Genomic DNA, 14,963 nt, shown 5'->3' with positions numbered 1-14,963 from the left:
GGTATCTTTTCACAGCATCTCCACGTAAACTGTGCATTAATTATTTTAACCTGGAAACAAAAAGGCCATAATGATGAAAAGTGGATTTGTGATTCTTGCATGTTTTAAAACTTTGAGCAAAGAATTTCAGGTTCTCTATGTGATGGAAGTTAGCATGAGAAAATGAACTTTACATTTTTTAGGGGTTTTTTTGGTAGGTTGAAGGTGGGGGCTTTTGGGGGTTTTTTTTTCCTTTTCTCCTTTTTATTTCCAACCATTGCTAGTGGTGGCATGAAACAGGAAAATGAAATGTTTGGACTAATTTTTTTTCCCATTGATTCTTATGTAGAATAATGTACTCTGCAGTTCAGTTAAAAATAACAAGCTGCTGTGTTGCTCTGAGCCAAATGTAATCTCCAAGACCATGGTCAATAAAACACTCAAAAAAATGAAGTATTGAGGCTGAATGGTCTGAAGTCTACTGGGGAATAAAGAAGCAACTGATTAGCATTTGAAAGCAAGGTCTTTTAATTTTTTAAAAGTCAAGGAGAATAAGAAAGTGATCACTTATCAAGAACAAAGAGTTTGAAAAATATCTCACCTTTTTTTTATGAGTCCTTTCAAAATTTTAAGAATGACCTTTGGTCATCAGCCCCAGGAACTAAGATGCTTTTCTGTACACGTAATGTTATGTTCAGGAATACTCCTAGAGTACCTGCTGAGGAATGTAAGGATAAATGGACCAATGCTCAATGTTTTTTCACTCTAAGTGACGTTTGCTCCATCCAATGAAGGATGTCATGAGAGTAAGTGTTACGGCTGGTTTTATGCTAAACATTTTAATCTATTATGCAATAAAATATAGTGATGGGGAAAAGTTTCATATATCTTTACATTTTTCAGTAAATTATGGGAACCTCCCTCTGATTCCTTAATATGTGTCCCCATAATTAATTCAGTACTGTGGTCCATATCTAAAATCCTGATAAGAGCTAGCACAGAAGTTTTTATTTATTTTTATTTTTATTTATTTATTTATTTATTTATTTATTTATTTTGCGGTACACGGGCCTCTCACTGTTGTGGCCTCTCCCGCTGCGGAGCACAGGCTCCAGACACGCAGGCTCAGCGGCCATGGCTCACGGGCCCAGCCGCTCCGTGGCATGTGGGATCTTCCCGGACCGGGTCATGAACCCGTGTCCCCTGCATCGGCAGGCGGACTCTCAACCACTGTGCCACCAGGGAAGCCCCAGAAGTTATTTTTAAATGCCTTTTATTAATTTGAATAACTTCTAGTAATCTTCTTTTATACACTTACTAATTTTTGAAACACAGAATATGGTCTTTGCAGCTTTAAGCTCAGACTTCTCTACATTCTGTAAATCCCCACAGATTTGTTTCTTGCTTTTAAATATCAGCACCTTTCCGCTTTCTGCGCTTCTGTTTCTGCCCTCTATGCAGGAGATCTTTTAAGTTTCCCACTGTGCTTCGTAATAAAATCAAAAGAAAAAAGCATATCCTTCAGAAAGCATTCAGCTCACTAGAAATAGAAAACCTGTCACCTTATTCTTAAAACCTCAGATCAGGCAGGTCAGTGGCAGAAATAGTGAGTGCAGTTTTGACAAAGGGTATGGAGTGGGGTTAGCAAAATTATTATGTACCTTGTTATCTCCAGATGTGTTTTTAAGGAAAAGACTGTCTTCATTCAGGAAATGAGCTTGGTACTGTTGGGTGGAAAACTTTTCCTCTGCCCTCTTAGGTTCATATGTTTAGGGGCCTGCAAATTAACTGGCAACACCTGTGAATTAACTGACAACAGGAGGAAAGTCAAGGTTTATTTACACGTGCACATGGAAGTCACTTAGTAATTTAGTCATGAGCAACTTGCTGAATATCCAGAGGTAAAGGTTTATATACCAGCTTAACAAGAGGAGCAGGGATGGAGTTCAGGGCTTCAGAGGAAAAGTAGGAAGGGTCTGTTGTTGTTGGATTTTTTTGTGCACGCTAATGGGAACAAGTAGACTGTCTCCTTCCAGGAATTTGCAGGAAACTCCCTCCCTGGGAATAGGTTAAATGGCAGCTGCATCTTCAGGAGACTCTGCTTTATTCAGATAAGGGAAGTTCAGATAAGATTTTGTGTTTTCACTTTAACATAATCTTTATGCCAAAACTGTAATCCCATCAATATGCTGACTAAAGTTGAAGTGTGACTTGGAAGAAGAAGAAAGTATAAATAGTTCTACTTTAGAATAGAAAAGGAGATACAGAGTGGACAAAGAGACAGAAGAGATTGATTTTGATACTACCGTGTGTTAAAAGACTATAGCCCAAGTTCTTTCTCTTTTATATACCATGTAGTTTCTGAACCTCCTACCCAACCCCAAACACACATACATACCCAAATGCTGATGAAGGCAGTCTAAATTAACTTCTAAGAATACAGGCTTTATCTTATCGAATTATAGTTTTCTTTGGTATATGCCCAGGAGTGGGATTGCTGGGTCATATGGTAGTTCTATTTTTAGTTTTTTAAGGAACCTCCATACTGTTCTCCATAGTGGTTGTACCAATTTACATTCCTGCCAACAGTGCAAGAGGGTTCCCTTTTCTCCACACCCTCTCCAGCATTTATTGTTTGTAGAATTTTTGATGATGGCCTTTCTGGCCAGAGTGAAGTGGTACCTCATTGTAGTATTGATTTTCATTTCTCTAATAATTAGCAATGTTGAGCACCCCCAAAGTTCATTGCAGCACTGTTCACAATAACCAAGACATGGAGGCAACCTAAATGTCCATGGACAGATGAATGGATAAAGAAGATGTGGTATATATGTACAATGGAGTATCACTCAGCCAATAAAAAGAATGAAATAATGCCATTTGCATCAGCATTGATGGACCTAGAAATTATCATACCAAGTGACGTAAGCCAGACAGAGAAAGACAAATATATGATATAGCTTATATGTGGAATCTTTAAAAAAAAAAAAAAGGTACAAATGAACTTATTTACAAAACAGAAAGAGATGCACAGACATAGAAAGCAAACTTATGGCTACTAAAGGGGAAATGGGGGGATGGATAAATTAGGAGTTTGGAATTAACACATACACACTACTATATATAAAATAGGTAACCAACAACAAGTACCTACTGTGTAGCACAGGGAACTAACTATACTCAATATCTTGTAATAATCTATAGTGGAAAAGAATCTAAAAAAGAATCACATTTTTATATATATAACTGAATCACTTTGCTGTACACCTGAAACTAACACAATATTGTAAATCAACTATACTTCAATAATAAAAAAGAAAAAGACTTTAGCATCAAACACTGGATTCAAATTTCAGTATTTCTTACTAGTTTATAAGCTCAGTTATCTATTCTATCCCCAAATCTCAGGTCTCTCATTTGTGACACAGTGAGAACATTTGTGAAACAGTAGCAATACCAGAGTATTCCAAAAATTAAATGAGGTAATTAATGTAAAGTGATAAGGATGATGACAGGCAAAATGTAAGTAGTAGTAGTTGTTGTTGCTATTTTTTATCTGCTTCCTCCCTTAGCCTGTAAACATGCTTTGGATGAAAAACATTCTTTGACCCTGAATCCTCTTTATTCTACTAATTCTTTCTAATGCAAATGTCTTGGACTTCAGTTCTATCTTCACTTCATCATTTACTTTTATCCTCACACCACTAGCTTCTATTGTTTTCTATTTTGACTTCTCCAAAGAAACCGATTTCCAAAAGGTCTTCATGATCTACTACCTGACAAATGAAATGGATGTTTCCAGGCCTTATCTCTCTGGATCTCTCACCTGCATTGAAATCTACAGCAGCTTGTTCCTTCTTGAAACTGTCCTTTCTTGCATCCTCCAACCATGTCTTACCCTCATTCACTTCTGACCTCTATTCTTTCTGCCTCCTTCATTGGAGTCTCTTTTTCTAGAATTTCATCCCTAACTCTTTCTATACTTTACCTCTGAGTGATTTCATTTACTTTCTTGAAAATTATAAACAAAATTTTATTTCCAACCCTGACCTCTCCCTCATGCTTCAGACTCATTTATTCAACAAGTGTTGAAACAAGTGTTACATAGTCGATGACAAAAACTTAGAAAACATGGAAAATGAACAAAATCATCCATATTTCTCCATCAAAAACTTACTAATATTTTAGTGTCTGCCACTTACTAGCTAAAAAAAAACCTAGTTACTTTATCCATAAAAACAGAGATAATTATGATTCTAAACTCATAGGATAGCTAGGCATAAATATACAAAAAGCATCTGAAAGTGCCCACCACTCAGTAAGTCCTATATGGATGTCTGCTGCTATTATTATTACTTTTTTTTCAAATTTTAAAAGTGCATACTCCTATGGACTGAATATTTGTGTCCCACCAAAATTTATATGTTAAAGCCTAATTTCCAATGCAATGGTATTCGAAGGTGGAGCCTTGGAGTTACAGTAAGTAGATAATGAGAGTAGAGCCCTAATGAATCAGATTAGTGCCCTTACAGTATACACTAATACGTATAAAATGGGTAACTAAGGAGAACCTGCTGTATAAAAAAATAAATAAAATAAAAGAGAAGAGACATGAGAAAGATGATATCTTTGCTCACTGCCATGTGAGACAAAGAAAGCAAGCTCTCATCAGACACTGGATCTGTCAGCACATTGATCTTGGACTTCCTAGCCTTCATAACTGTGAGAAATAAATGTTTGTTCTTGAAGCCACCCAGTCTATGGTAACTTGTTATAGCAGCCTGAATTGACTAAGGAACTCATACTCATAAATAGTTTTGTATAATTTCTTCCCATTCAGCAAAATACATATGAATATTTTTAAAATTTATTTTTACAGTAGGTTCTTGTTGGTTATCTGTTTTTAAATATAGCAGTGTGTACATGTCAATCCCAAACTCCCAATCTATCCCTCCCCCCCTCATCCTTCCCCCCTGGTAACCATAAGTTCATTCTCTAATTCTGTGTGTCTGTTTCTGTTTTGTAAATAAGTTCATTTGTATCATTTTTTTTTACATTCCGCATATAAGTGATATCATATGATATTTGTCTCTCTCTGACTTACTTCATGTAGTAAGATAAAATATATAAAATACATGTGAATATTTTTAATATAAATAAATATTTTAATGTAAATAAATATCCTTTGTTATACAGCAGATGTGATCAATAGTTTTTTTCAGCTGCTTAATGAATTATGTTTACAGTTGCCTCAAACTTCCATTAATTTATTCAGGGTTGTATATAATTCCCAGAATGCCAACTGAAACTCAACATTTCCATGTCTCATTTCCTGAAATAATTTTGGAATGCAAATGAAAGTAATGTTTTTACAGTGATGCTTTGAATCTCTCTATAAGACAAACAAAAACAAACCAATCCCAAACTTTAAAATGTTCCACTTAGTTTGTTAAAAAACCCTCCTGTGGCCCAATTCTGAGCAGATAACTATTTAACAAGGCATTAAGACACTGAAGTTGACAGCTGAATGTGCTGTATAATAGTCTATCATAGAGATTTTTTAGAAAGCAATCCCTAGTTGTCGGGCATTTAGTTTGTTTTCAAGTTCTCACTAGAGAATTTGCAATGAACGTTCTTTTAGATACATACCTGTGCTCATTTATGATTACCTCCTTAGTTGTAAAATTACCAAAAGAAATAACACAAAAATTTGGAAGTGTTTCCTTTCCTACTGTGAATTTGTTTGCTTAAAAGGTTGTCCCATATTTAACTCACATAAGTGGTATATAAGAAAGTTTGCTTCCTCATATGTTTGCTGATAAATATTAACATTCTTTTTCATCCTTGCCAATCCAATGAGCTATAAATAACTCATCTTTTTAAAATTTGTATTTCCCAAAGGTATACTCAGAGAACAAAAATAAATAATTCACTCTTAATGTTTGGTATTGGACTTTGTCCTTTTAAAATTTAAGCATTAAAGATTATGATTTTAATGATTGTTATTTCTTCTGATAAATATCATTTCTCTTTTAACTGATTATGTGAGTCACAAATGTGCAGGAAAAAAGGAAAGTACACATTTTCCTTCTATTAAATTTGAATGTGTCTTAATTTTGTATTTTGTACGGTAGGTTTTTTCAAAATATTGTCTTTGATTCTGTATTGAATATTCGCCCTGAGGACTTTGGCCTACTGATTGAAAGTTTTAACCCCTCTAATAGAATTATGATGCATACCCCAAATAGAAAGAACATTCAGGGAGAATCTCAGAAGTCCATACTCTTCTCAAGACTGAGGCCTCCACTGAGGATTTCCAGAAGTATGGCATAGCATTCCATCACTTCTCACTAAGTACTGATAACCCCACATCTGTATGTCAGTGAATCCCATCAGTTCTACCTTCAAAAAATACCCAGAATCCAATTACTTCTCATCAAATCCATTTTACTACGTAGCTCACTGGCTTATTGCAAAGGATTCCTAATTGCTCTCTAGCTTCTGTCCTTGCCCCTCTAGTCTCTTGTCAATAGCAACTATCAACTGTCTCGAAAACTGTTAGAACATAGCAGATCGCAACCCCCTCTGCTCAGAGCCCATCAGGCTGCCCATCTCAGTTGAAGTAAGAGCTGAAGTCATCACAGAGGCTTAAAGATACTGTTTAAGCTCCACCAGACACATGCCCATTACCTCTCAGACATTGCCTATCTGACCCTAGCTCCCACAGTTCCCGCCACACTACTTTCCCTTCTGTCTCTCAGTCATGTCAGCGAGATTCCTGCCTGACACATCTGCACTTTCTCTTCAGTCTGAAGTGTTCTTTCTGCAGAGGCTCTTCCTAACTGAAGGTACAGCCCTTTCTCATATGCTCTTTGTTCTCCTTATTTGTTTAATTTCCCCCCCACAATTCTTATCATCATATGACATAACATATATATTACTTATTTTGTTTCTTGTCCATCACTCCCATTAGAACGTAGGTCTAGCAGGATAGAGATGTTTGTTTATTGTTGGCTTTGTTCACTATTGTATTCATAGCATGTGCCTGGCATTAACACTTGAATGACTGAATAAATATCTGAATTTCTGCTCTTTTCCTGTAATAATATTATTTTGGATGGATATACCACTAGCCCTAAACATCCCAAGTTTAATTTTAAATGGCTTTTCATTGAATTCTGATATTTAATTAGCTTCAGTTTACATTTATTAAATGTTTTTATATGCTGACATAGACTGTCATATCATAAAGCTCTTCTGACATTTATTAACATTACTGTTCTTGACAACATTTTTACAGGAATATGACTGTATCAACCAGAGAGTTTGTAAACATCATCATCATTTTGAAGTCAAATTTTACCAAGTTCTTCAGTTAAATATTTTATAGACTTCTGACATTTGGTAGAGCTAGTCACTCCTCACAGCTGTAACATGCTGTAGCTCAAAACACATTCCTGATAGTTTTCCTTGACATAACTGCATTTACAAAGTACTCTGCACTGCTAAACTTTTGACAATATTTATGGAATAGAGTTGACTCTTGCATGTGGCTGTGCCCTTGTAAGATTCACTTGGGTGTTAAATTTAGCAAAATAATGAAGACTTGGACCAAACACACAGAAGATATTATCCAGCACTCATATTCAGAAAGCAAACCAAAAGCCTAGTAGTTCTAAGTTTGTATGTGGTAAACCTGTGGTCTATAAGAATCTTAGCCTCCTAAAAATGTATTTTCAAATGCATGCTAGGGAAAACCAATAAATGAGAACTAATGTACTTAGGATTGCTGTGACTGCCTGTTGTCCTTGATGACCTTGTACTCCCAGTTACAGCATCTTATTCAGATTCTCGTGAAAACAAAATGAACATCTTTTTTTTGTTTTGCCACCCTCCATTAAGTCACTAAAATGTAGCCATTTCATGATCATAAAGGAATGTACAAAAGCGAACGTTTTATTGTGAAAATGAACTTTCTCGCATACTAATAGCTTTAACTTTATGTTCAATTTAAAGTATTTTTTCACTTAAATAATTGCTTACAAAATAGGAATCAGAAATAATATGTAAGATATGGCTTTAGGAAGTTAGAATGACTAAATATTTTTGTTTCTTCTATCATTTATAATTTGAATCTTATTGTCTGATAAAAATATTTAAGCAAAGATTTTAAAAGGTAAGTTTAGTGCAACGTTTTCTAAGTCTTTGTTGCTCCATAAAATCCTTCTGCAGGAGCCCTTTTAAAAATGTTTTCATTGCATATCCCTGTGACGAGCTTTTCTTCTCTCTATGCAACTCAGATATTTTTGCTTTTATAACACCTAGATTGTTTATTCCTCCCTTGATGTTCCTCATTTTTGTTTTCCTATCCTGGTGTTTTGATATCTTTTTAATAACAACCTCCATACCTTTTGCCTTTTTTAACTTGTAGTAGTTTCTAATATTCGTATATGCTCTATAAAAATAGCGAGGCTTTTCCAAGGACAATGATAGCCATTAATTCTGCATATATCGCAGTGGAATGTGTCATCCCCAAGCAAAATATAAGCTCACACTGTGCATGAAGACAGTTCTTGTTTGCTTCAGCCAGGAGCATAGTTTATGGGGAAAAAATTTTTAAACAGGTCACTAAGAAATATTCTCATTCTCTCATTAATGTCTTTGAGCCACATATGTGAGTAGAATCGTAAGGAATTTCCAGTGACTCATTCCTAGTTTTGGCCATCCTCGCATTCTGTGAAGTCCCGCATATTGAAACCTCTAAACAGCCCTTAGTAAAGCCTTGACAGTAGATCTTGTTGCTTGCACCTATCAAAAATGTCAGATGCTTTTTCCAAACTCTATCACTAGCAAACAATATTGAATACTTATTAAATATGGGAATTAGCTACAAAATCTGCAAGTTGCCGTCTTGTAAATCAACTAAGCAATTAGTGTGAGATTTTTTTAAGTGACTGAATACAAATTCAGGATTATGAAGTTATTATCTAATAACCCAACAAGTTATGTGAATAAATCCTTGCTAATATGAAAATTATCAACCACTGAAACACTTTTCTATAAGCAGGTCTATGGATCCTCATGCTAATGCACTTAGAGTGATAAACTACAGGCATTCTGTGAAAGCTTCATTTATTCCAGTTGCTGTTTAGAGAATCTGTCATCCAAATGATCAGCAAATCAAAGTCTGCAATTTGTTTTCATTTAATAGGCAGACAGGTTTTCACCAGTTTAGATTCAGTCCTATTAATACTCTTTGAAACTAATTTCTGGGAAATGAATTTTAAAGGCAGGATTTTATAATTTCTCTTTTTCTTCCTCTGGTCCCTATAATAGAAGACAGAAAGCCACCTGTACACACTTTTAAAATATATGTTAAATAGGCACAGGCCATAATCTCCTGTCATCCGTATGGTTGCAAAGGACCCTTAGTCCTCCCTCTGCCACATCCATTCTACACTCTTCTCTCAAAATTACTTTCTGATTATGCTATTTCCCTTCCACAAAGCTCTAGTTCCCTGCCAAATAAGACAGTAACCTTAATATGGTTTCAACACCCTCCATTATCTACTCCCACTTAACAAACTTTTCTTTATTTTTGTTTATATTACAATATAACACCCATACAGAAAAAAGTTTAAACCATTAATTCATTAAAAGTAAAGTAATATCCAAGTAACCACTGCCCAGAACAAAAACACCAGAATATCGTCATTACTGCAAGAGCCGTCTTTCCTTGTGTATCTTTCTGATCATACCCTCTCCAGCATCCCAGGGCCAACCACCCAGAGCTGATTACTTCCTTGATTTTCTTTATAGTGTCTCCACTATTGTACCCTTAAATACATAGTTATTTTACCTGTTTTTGAATGTTACAGAAATGGAACCAAACTGTTTTCTTGGAGTATTGCTTTTTTCACTCAACATGATTCTTGTAAACGTTCATTTGTGTTACTGTGTTCTGCTTTCTTCAATTTTAAGCTGTTTAATATTACATTACATCAATATACCACAATATATTTACTTTTCCATGTTGACAGACATTTGGATTTTTAGATTATTTCCAGATTTGGTCTATTACAGACAATGCTGCTGTAAACGTTCTTGGGCATATATCTTGGTGCCCAAGATTCTCTAGTGTCCATGCCCAAGGAGTGAAATTGCTAGGCCATAGCTGTCCATATCTTCATACTAGATAAATGTGTATGTAATTCTCAAAACCAGGCAAAATTAACTGCATATAAGGATTTTCGATCTCTACTAGATATGTAAAATGTTTTTCAAAGTGGTTGTGCAAATTTAAACATCCAGCAAAGGTTATGATAGCCCCAATTTCCTCATATCCTGAACAGTATTTGTATTATCATACTACATTTATTTCTGCTTCTCATCTCTTACCCCTTCTTTTTGGATTTTCTATTTGTTTATTCCTTTGTACCCTGGATATTAGTTCTGACCTATAACAGGTCACTAATTCTCTCTTCATCTGTTTCTAATCTGCTGATAAACTTAGTCAGATAGTTGTTAACTTTGGTCATTGTCTTTTCTAATTCTTACATTTCTGTTTAGTTCTTTTCAAATTCTACAATGATACTTCCTTTAGTTTCCAATTTTCTGCCAAAAAAGTTTTCCCCTTATTTCCTTAAAAATAGTAAACATAATTTTTATAATATGCATCTGAAAATTTTAGTAACTGAGTCCTTGAAAGATCTGTTTCTGTTACATATTACTTCTGCTGGTTCTATATGTGAAATATAACTTCCTGTTACGTGGTGTCTTTGACTTTTGCTGTGGACATTGTATTCAACCAGTTGTTTGAAGGGATAATGTAAGACCTAAAATGAAAATACTTACTTCCTAGAGGATTGTGGGTTTTTTATTTTTCCTTCCTGTCAGGAATCTGGAGTCTATCAGTCTCACACCACCTTCAACTGCATTAAAATATGAAACAAATTATGACATTTTAGATTTTAATCCATACATTGAAAATTTTGAGGTCCAAAAAGATAATATTGAAGTAAGTTGAGTTATGATGATGCCTCCTCTCTGTAACTTACTGTGTGACTTTGAGTTGAAACTTCTGTTTCTAGTTTTTCTTATCTGTTAAAATAGTACATGGCTTGTAACCCCCAAAATGGTGATTTTCCTTTTTTTACAGTTTCCTTTCTATTTCTCTTTTATTCTGTTTGTACCAGTTATGCTGCAGGTTGCTTGAGTTTTGCTTTATGTTTTTTGAGTACATAGATTTTCCAATACTAGGTTATGATTATTTTGAAAGTGGCGTCCATGACTTTTTACCGTATCTCTCACTATATTGAGTGTAGTAATTTGATGCAGTAACTGCTTAATGCATGTTAAATGGATAAGTCAATGAATGAATAAATTTTGGAAATAGGTGCATTGATAAAAGTGATTAAACCAAGCTCAGTATTGCCATAGAGAAGGAACAAGTATCTTTTCTATTATAGGTCCCAGAGCTTCAGTCTAATTTCTGTTGCTATGTTTACCTGTCCAATATATTGGCTGATTGTCCTCATAAAACACAAGTGGTCTGAGGTAGGATTTATGCATAGTGATCCAAATGTGTAATAGAGCTTAAAAACAAAGCTTAAAAACATTGATCTAGAAGAGAAGTGATAAGATGTAATAAAAGTTTATTTAGGATGTACAATTTAAAAAGCATGTTCATCAATAATTCATCAACAGTCTTTAAAACAACCTTTAGTATAACCATTTTTATTCTGTAACTTTAATCATTTGTAGCTGATGTTGCTAGAAGCAGATTTTGACAACAAACTTCTGAAAGGGATCCATTTGCCTAGGGATTTACTTATAAAGTTGGAATTAAAAAGTCATTTCTAGGGGGAAATTCAGCATATTAAGCAAATATAACGTAGTCTAACATATTAAACAATTGTTCTAAAGATAATCAAAATGAAAAAGAATCACTATTTCATATGAAAGCATACATTTGGCTATTATTTTTGCCACATAGAGCAGTTAGCTCTGCATTATAATTAATTAGTCTTCTTAATTTTTTGTGTCACCTTAAAGAGTGGTTTTCCATATCCTGGTGATTAAATTGCTGCTGTACCTAAGAGACTTGTTAGATTTTAAAGACCATGGATAAATAAAGAATACATATGGTCCAAAATTATTGGTAGAGGAACCAGTCAAATAATAAGATTTTTCATGAAGCATCTTTCCATTGGTTTGTCAGTGGATAGATGTTCAAAATATAGAAATGAATGAAATGTGTGTAAGGAAATAATTACATGCTCTCTGTTGCCAGCATGTACAACATGATATAAACAATCAATGCCCAATTAATTCTAGAATTTCCTGATCTTATTTACATGCTTTCTGAATATGATCTTTATTTTGGAATTTCTTTAACCCATTCTGAATCTAATAACTTCATGACTCACTTCAGAGTATTTGTGCAATGCATAGTCATTAGCTAGGTCTGTGTTTTGTCCAGACAACCAAATGGACAGAAGCAAATTTTGCCATATTAGCAGGAAGTTTATATTTGGAATCAAGAAGATGTTCTGTATTTTATATATTGTATTAAAGGATTTGTTGAATTTTTACTTTTCACTCATTTGATATCATTGAGATTAAAGTCAGTATTGTTAGAAATTTTCATTCATTCTCAAAACCTCTCATCTATTGATCTATCAACCTGTCATTATTCATTAGCATCAAATACTGCTAAAACAGGGGAAAAAAATCAGGAGCTTAACAACAAGAAATTGAAATTTTAAATTTTTCTTATATTCTAGAACCCTAGAGAGTCAGTCAGTCTTCTATAGCATTTCAAGTGCCAAGGACATAGACTTCTTCTGTCTTATTTCTCTATTATGTGTGATCTAAGGTAGTTACCAGAGCTTCCAGCCAATACGTGTTCATAAGCAGAAAAGACAGAAGAACAGTTGCACAAAGCACCCTGCCTACATCACATTTGTCAGAATTGGTCACATGGTCTCATGTTGCCTGAAGGGAGACTGTGGATTTTCTTTATTCTCAGTAGTGCTAAAATGAAAATAGATACATATAATTAAGGACAAAGAGGAGAACACTACTGGGAAACAAACAGCAGTCACATCCTTCATCTATTTATTTACTGATTTATTTTACTATAAGATAAGATATAAATGGTTAAACAAGACCAAATTTTTTTAAAAAATAGTACCAGTAGTTTAGAAAACTAAGATTTTTAAAAAATTACAAATAACACAATAGTTATTGTGTTATTGTAACACAATATTGTAACACAATATTATTGTAACACAGTATTGTAATAACTATTTGTAATAACTATCAACATAGTTATAGATGAGCATTTGATCTCCTGAGTATCCAAAGTGAAATGGGATAGCTAAATAATTATTTACATTTTCATTATTTTAAAAAAGGCATTACTGAAGCAAAATGAAGCTCTCTTGGCTCTGAACAATTTAAAACTTTATCTCATGAGAAAACTGAATGTTACGGTGGACAATATTCCTATAATAGATGCAGTGATTTTATAAGGCGCTTACTTAGTGTCTTTGAGTAAGAGCCAAAAGCAAAGTATTATTTTACCACTCAATAAAGGCTATTTTGTGAGTCCCTAAGGAAAAATGATCCAAGGATAAAATCCTTGGGTATTCTGGCTTAGACCCAGGATAGATTTTAACCTGCCCACAGGACTGGGTGTATATACACACTATGGATGGTTATCTGTAAATATTACTGTTGCTGAAAGATTCCTGAACAAGTTTAGGAAATTAAGAAATAGATTATCTGAGTTTCTGTAGTCGGCCAGCATGTGTCAAACTAATTTACCACTCTTAACACCAGGTGTTCTAAAAAGTGAAAGGGGACTATTTGTTAACTGTAAGAGGACAACAATGCAAAAAGATGAAAGAGGTGGAAATTGAAACCAATTTACTGAATTTACTAACTTACACAAATTACCCAAAAAGTAAGTGAATTTCTCATAACAGTAGTAAAGAAATTACTTTTGCAATGAAATGTGTGTTTATATCCAAGTTTCAGAATTACTTAGCAAATAACTCCCAGTAAATGTGATGTTATAAATTTTAGCTAAATTATATGTTCTTAGAAGTTTTTGGTCTTTTCAAAAAATTCTATGTAGTTTATATCTGTTAAAATATTATTTTACATATTTTGACATAAATAAACAATAACTGCCTGAGGAGAGAAACAAATTCATGATCTCCTAAATATGATTTTATTATTGATGAATCTTAGGTTGGTCCCAAGATGGCAAGAAACATGAATTCATGGTTCCTGAAGTTTTATAATCACTTTCATCTAATTTTTGATATGGTAATAATAAAATGAGAGCTGATAAGTAACTGGGTGATTAAACATTGTTTGATAAAGTGATGCATTAATAACACATAAGTTATATTTCTAAGTTATTCTCTCACAGTGTAAAACCAATTTTTAGACTGTTTGTGAGCAAAACTCTTTGAAGAATTAATCTTTGCTTTAAGAGAGCAATATCGATTGACATCAAGGATTTCTCTTATTTCCATGTAGGAAGAACCTTTTGTAATGGTCTCTGAAAATGTCCTGGGTAAGCCAAAGAAATACCAAGGCTTCTCCATTGATGTTTTGGATGCCTTATCTAACTACCTGGGTTTTAACTATGAAATTTATGTTGCACCGGATCACAAGTATGGAAGCCCACAAGAAGATGGGACATGGAATGGCTTGGTGGGAGAACTAGTGTTTAAGGTAAGCATTTATTTGTTTGTTTGTTTGTTTATCACATATCTAAAGGTTGACTATAAGCCTTGGAAGCTAATTTCATATAAAATAAGTGTAAGGCAAAGCATTAGGTGGTGGTGTTGAATCAAATCTCACCAATACTATTTCATGAACTTTGTGGAAAGAAAAACTGATGACAATATAAAGCTAAATTTTAAGATATTTCTTATAATAGAAAAGTATTTACTGCAGGTATTTAC

The 14,963-nt window shown here is 34.0% G+C and overlaps 1 protein-coding gene across 3 annotated transcripts in view; it reads left to right on the top strand.

Moving 5' to 3' along the window:
• Positions 1–14,963, top strand: part of GRID2 (glutamate ionotropic receptor delta type subunit 2) — a gene marked incomplete at its 3' end in the record, with an annotated part of 1,368,259 nt that overhangs the window by 1,019,358 nt on the left and 333,938 nt on the right. For all 3 annotated transcript variants that reach the window (XM_082605769.1, XM_082605770.1, XM_082605768.1), the window contains one exon: positions 14,533–14,730. In XM_082605769.1, the coding sequence (XP_082461895.1) occupies positions 14,533–14,730 (198 nt within the window). The remainder of the gene's footprint in view (positions 1–14,532; positions 14,731–14,963) is intronic.

Source organism: Mesoplodon mirus (assembly GCF_964341445.2).
Source record: "Mesoplodon mirus genome assembly, chromosome: 2".
Lineage (NCBI taxonomy): Eukaryota > Metazoa > Chordata > Mammalia > Artiodactyla > Ziphiidae > Mesoplodon > Mesoplodon mirus.
The sequence above is the reverse complement of the archived record's forward strand: the minus strand, read 5'-3'. Positions and strand labels throughout refer to the sequence as shown.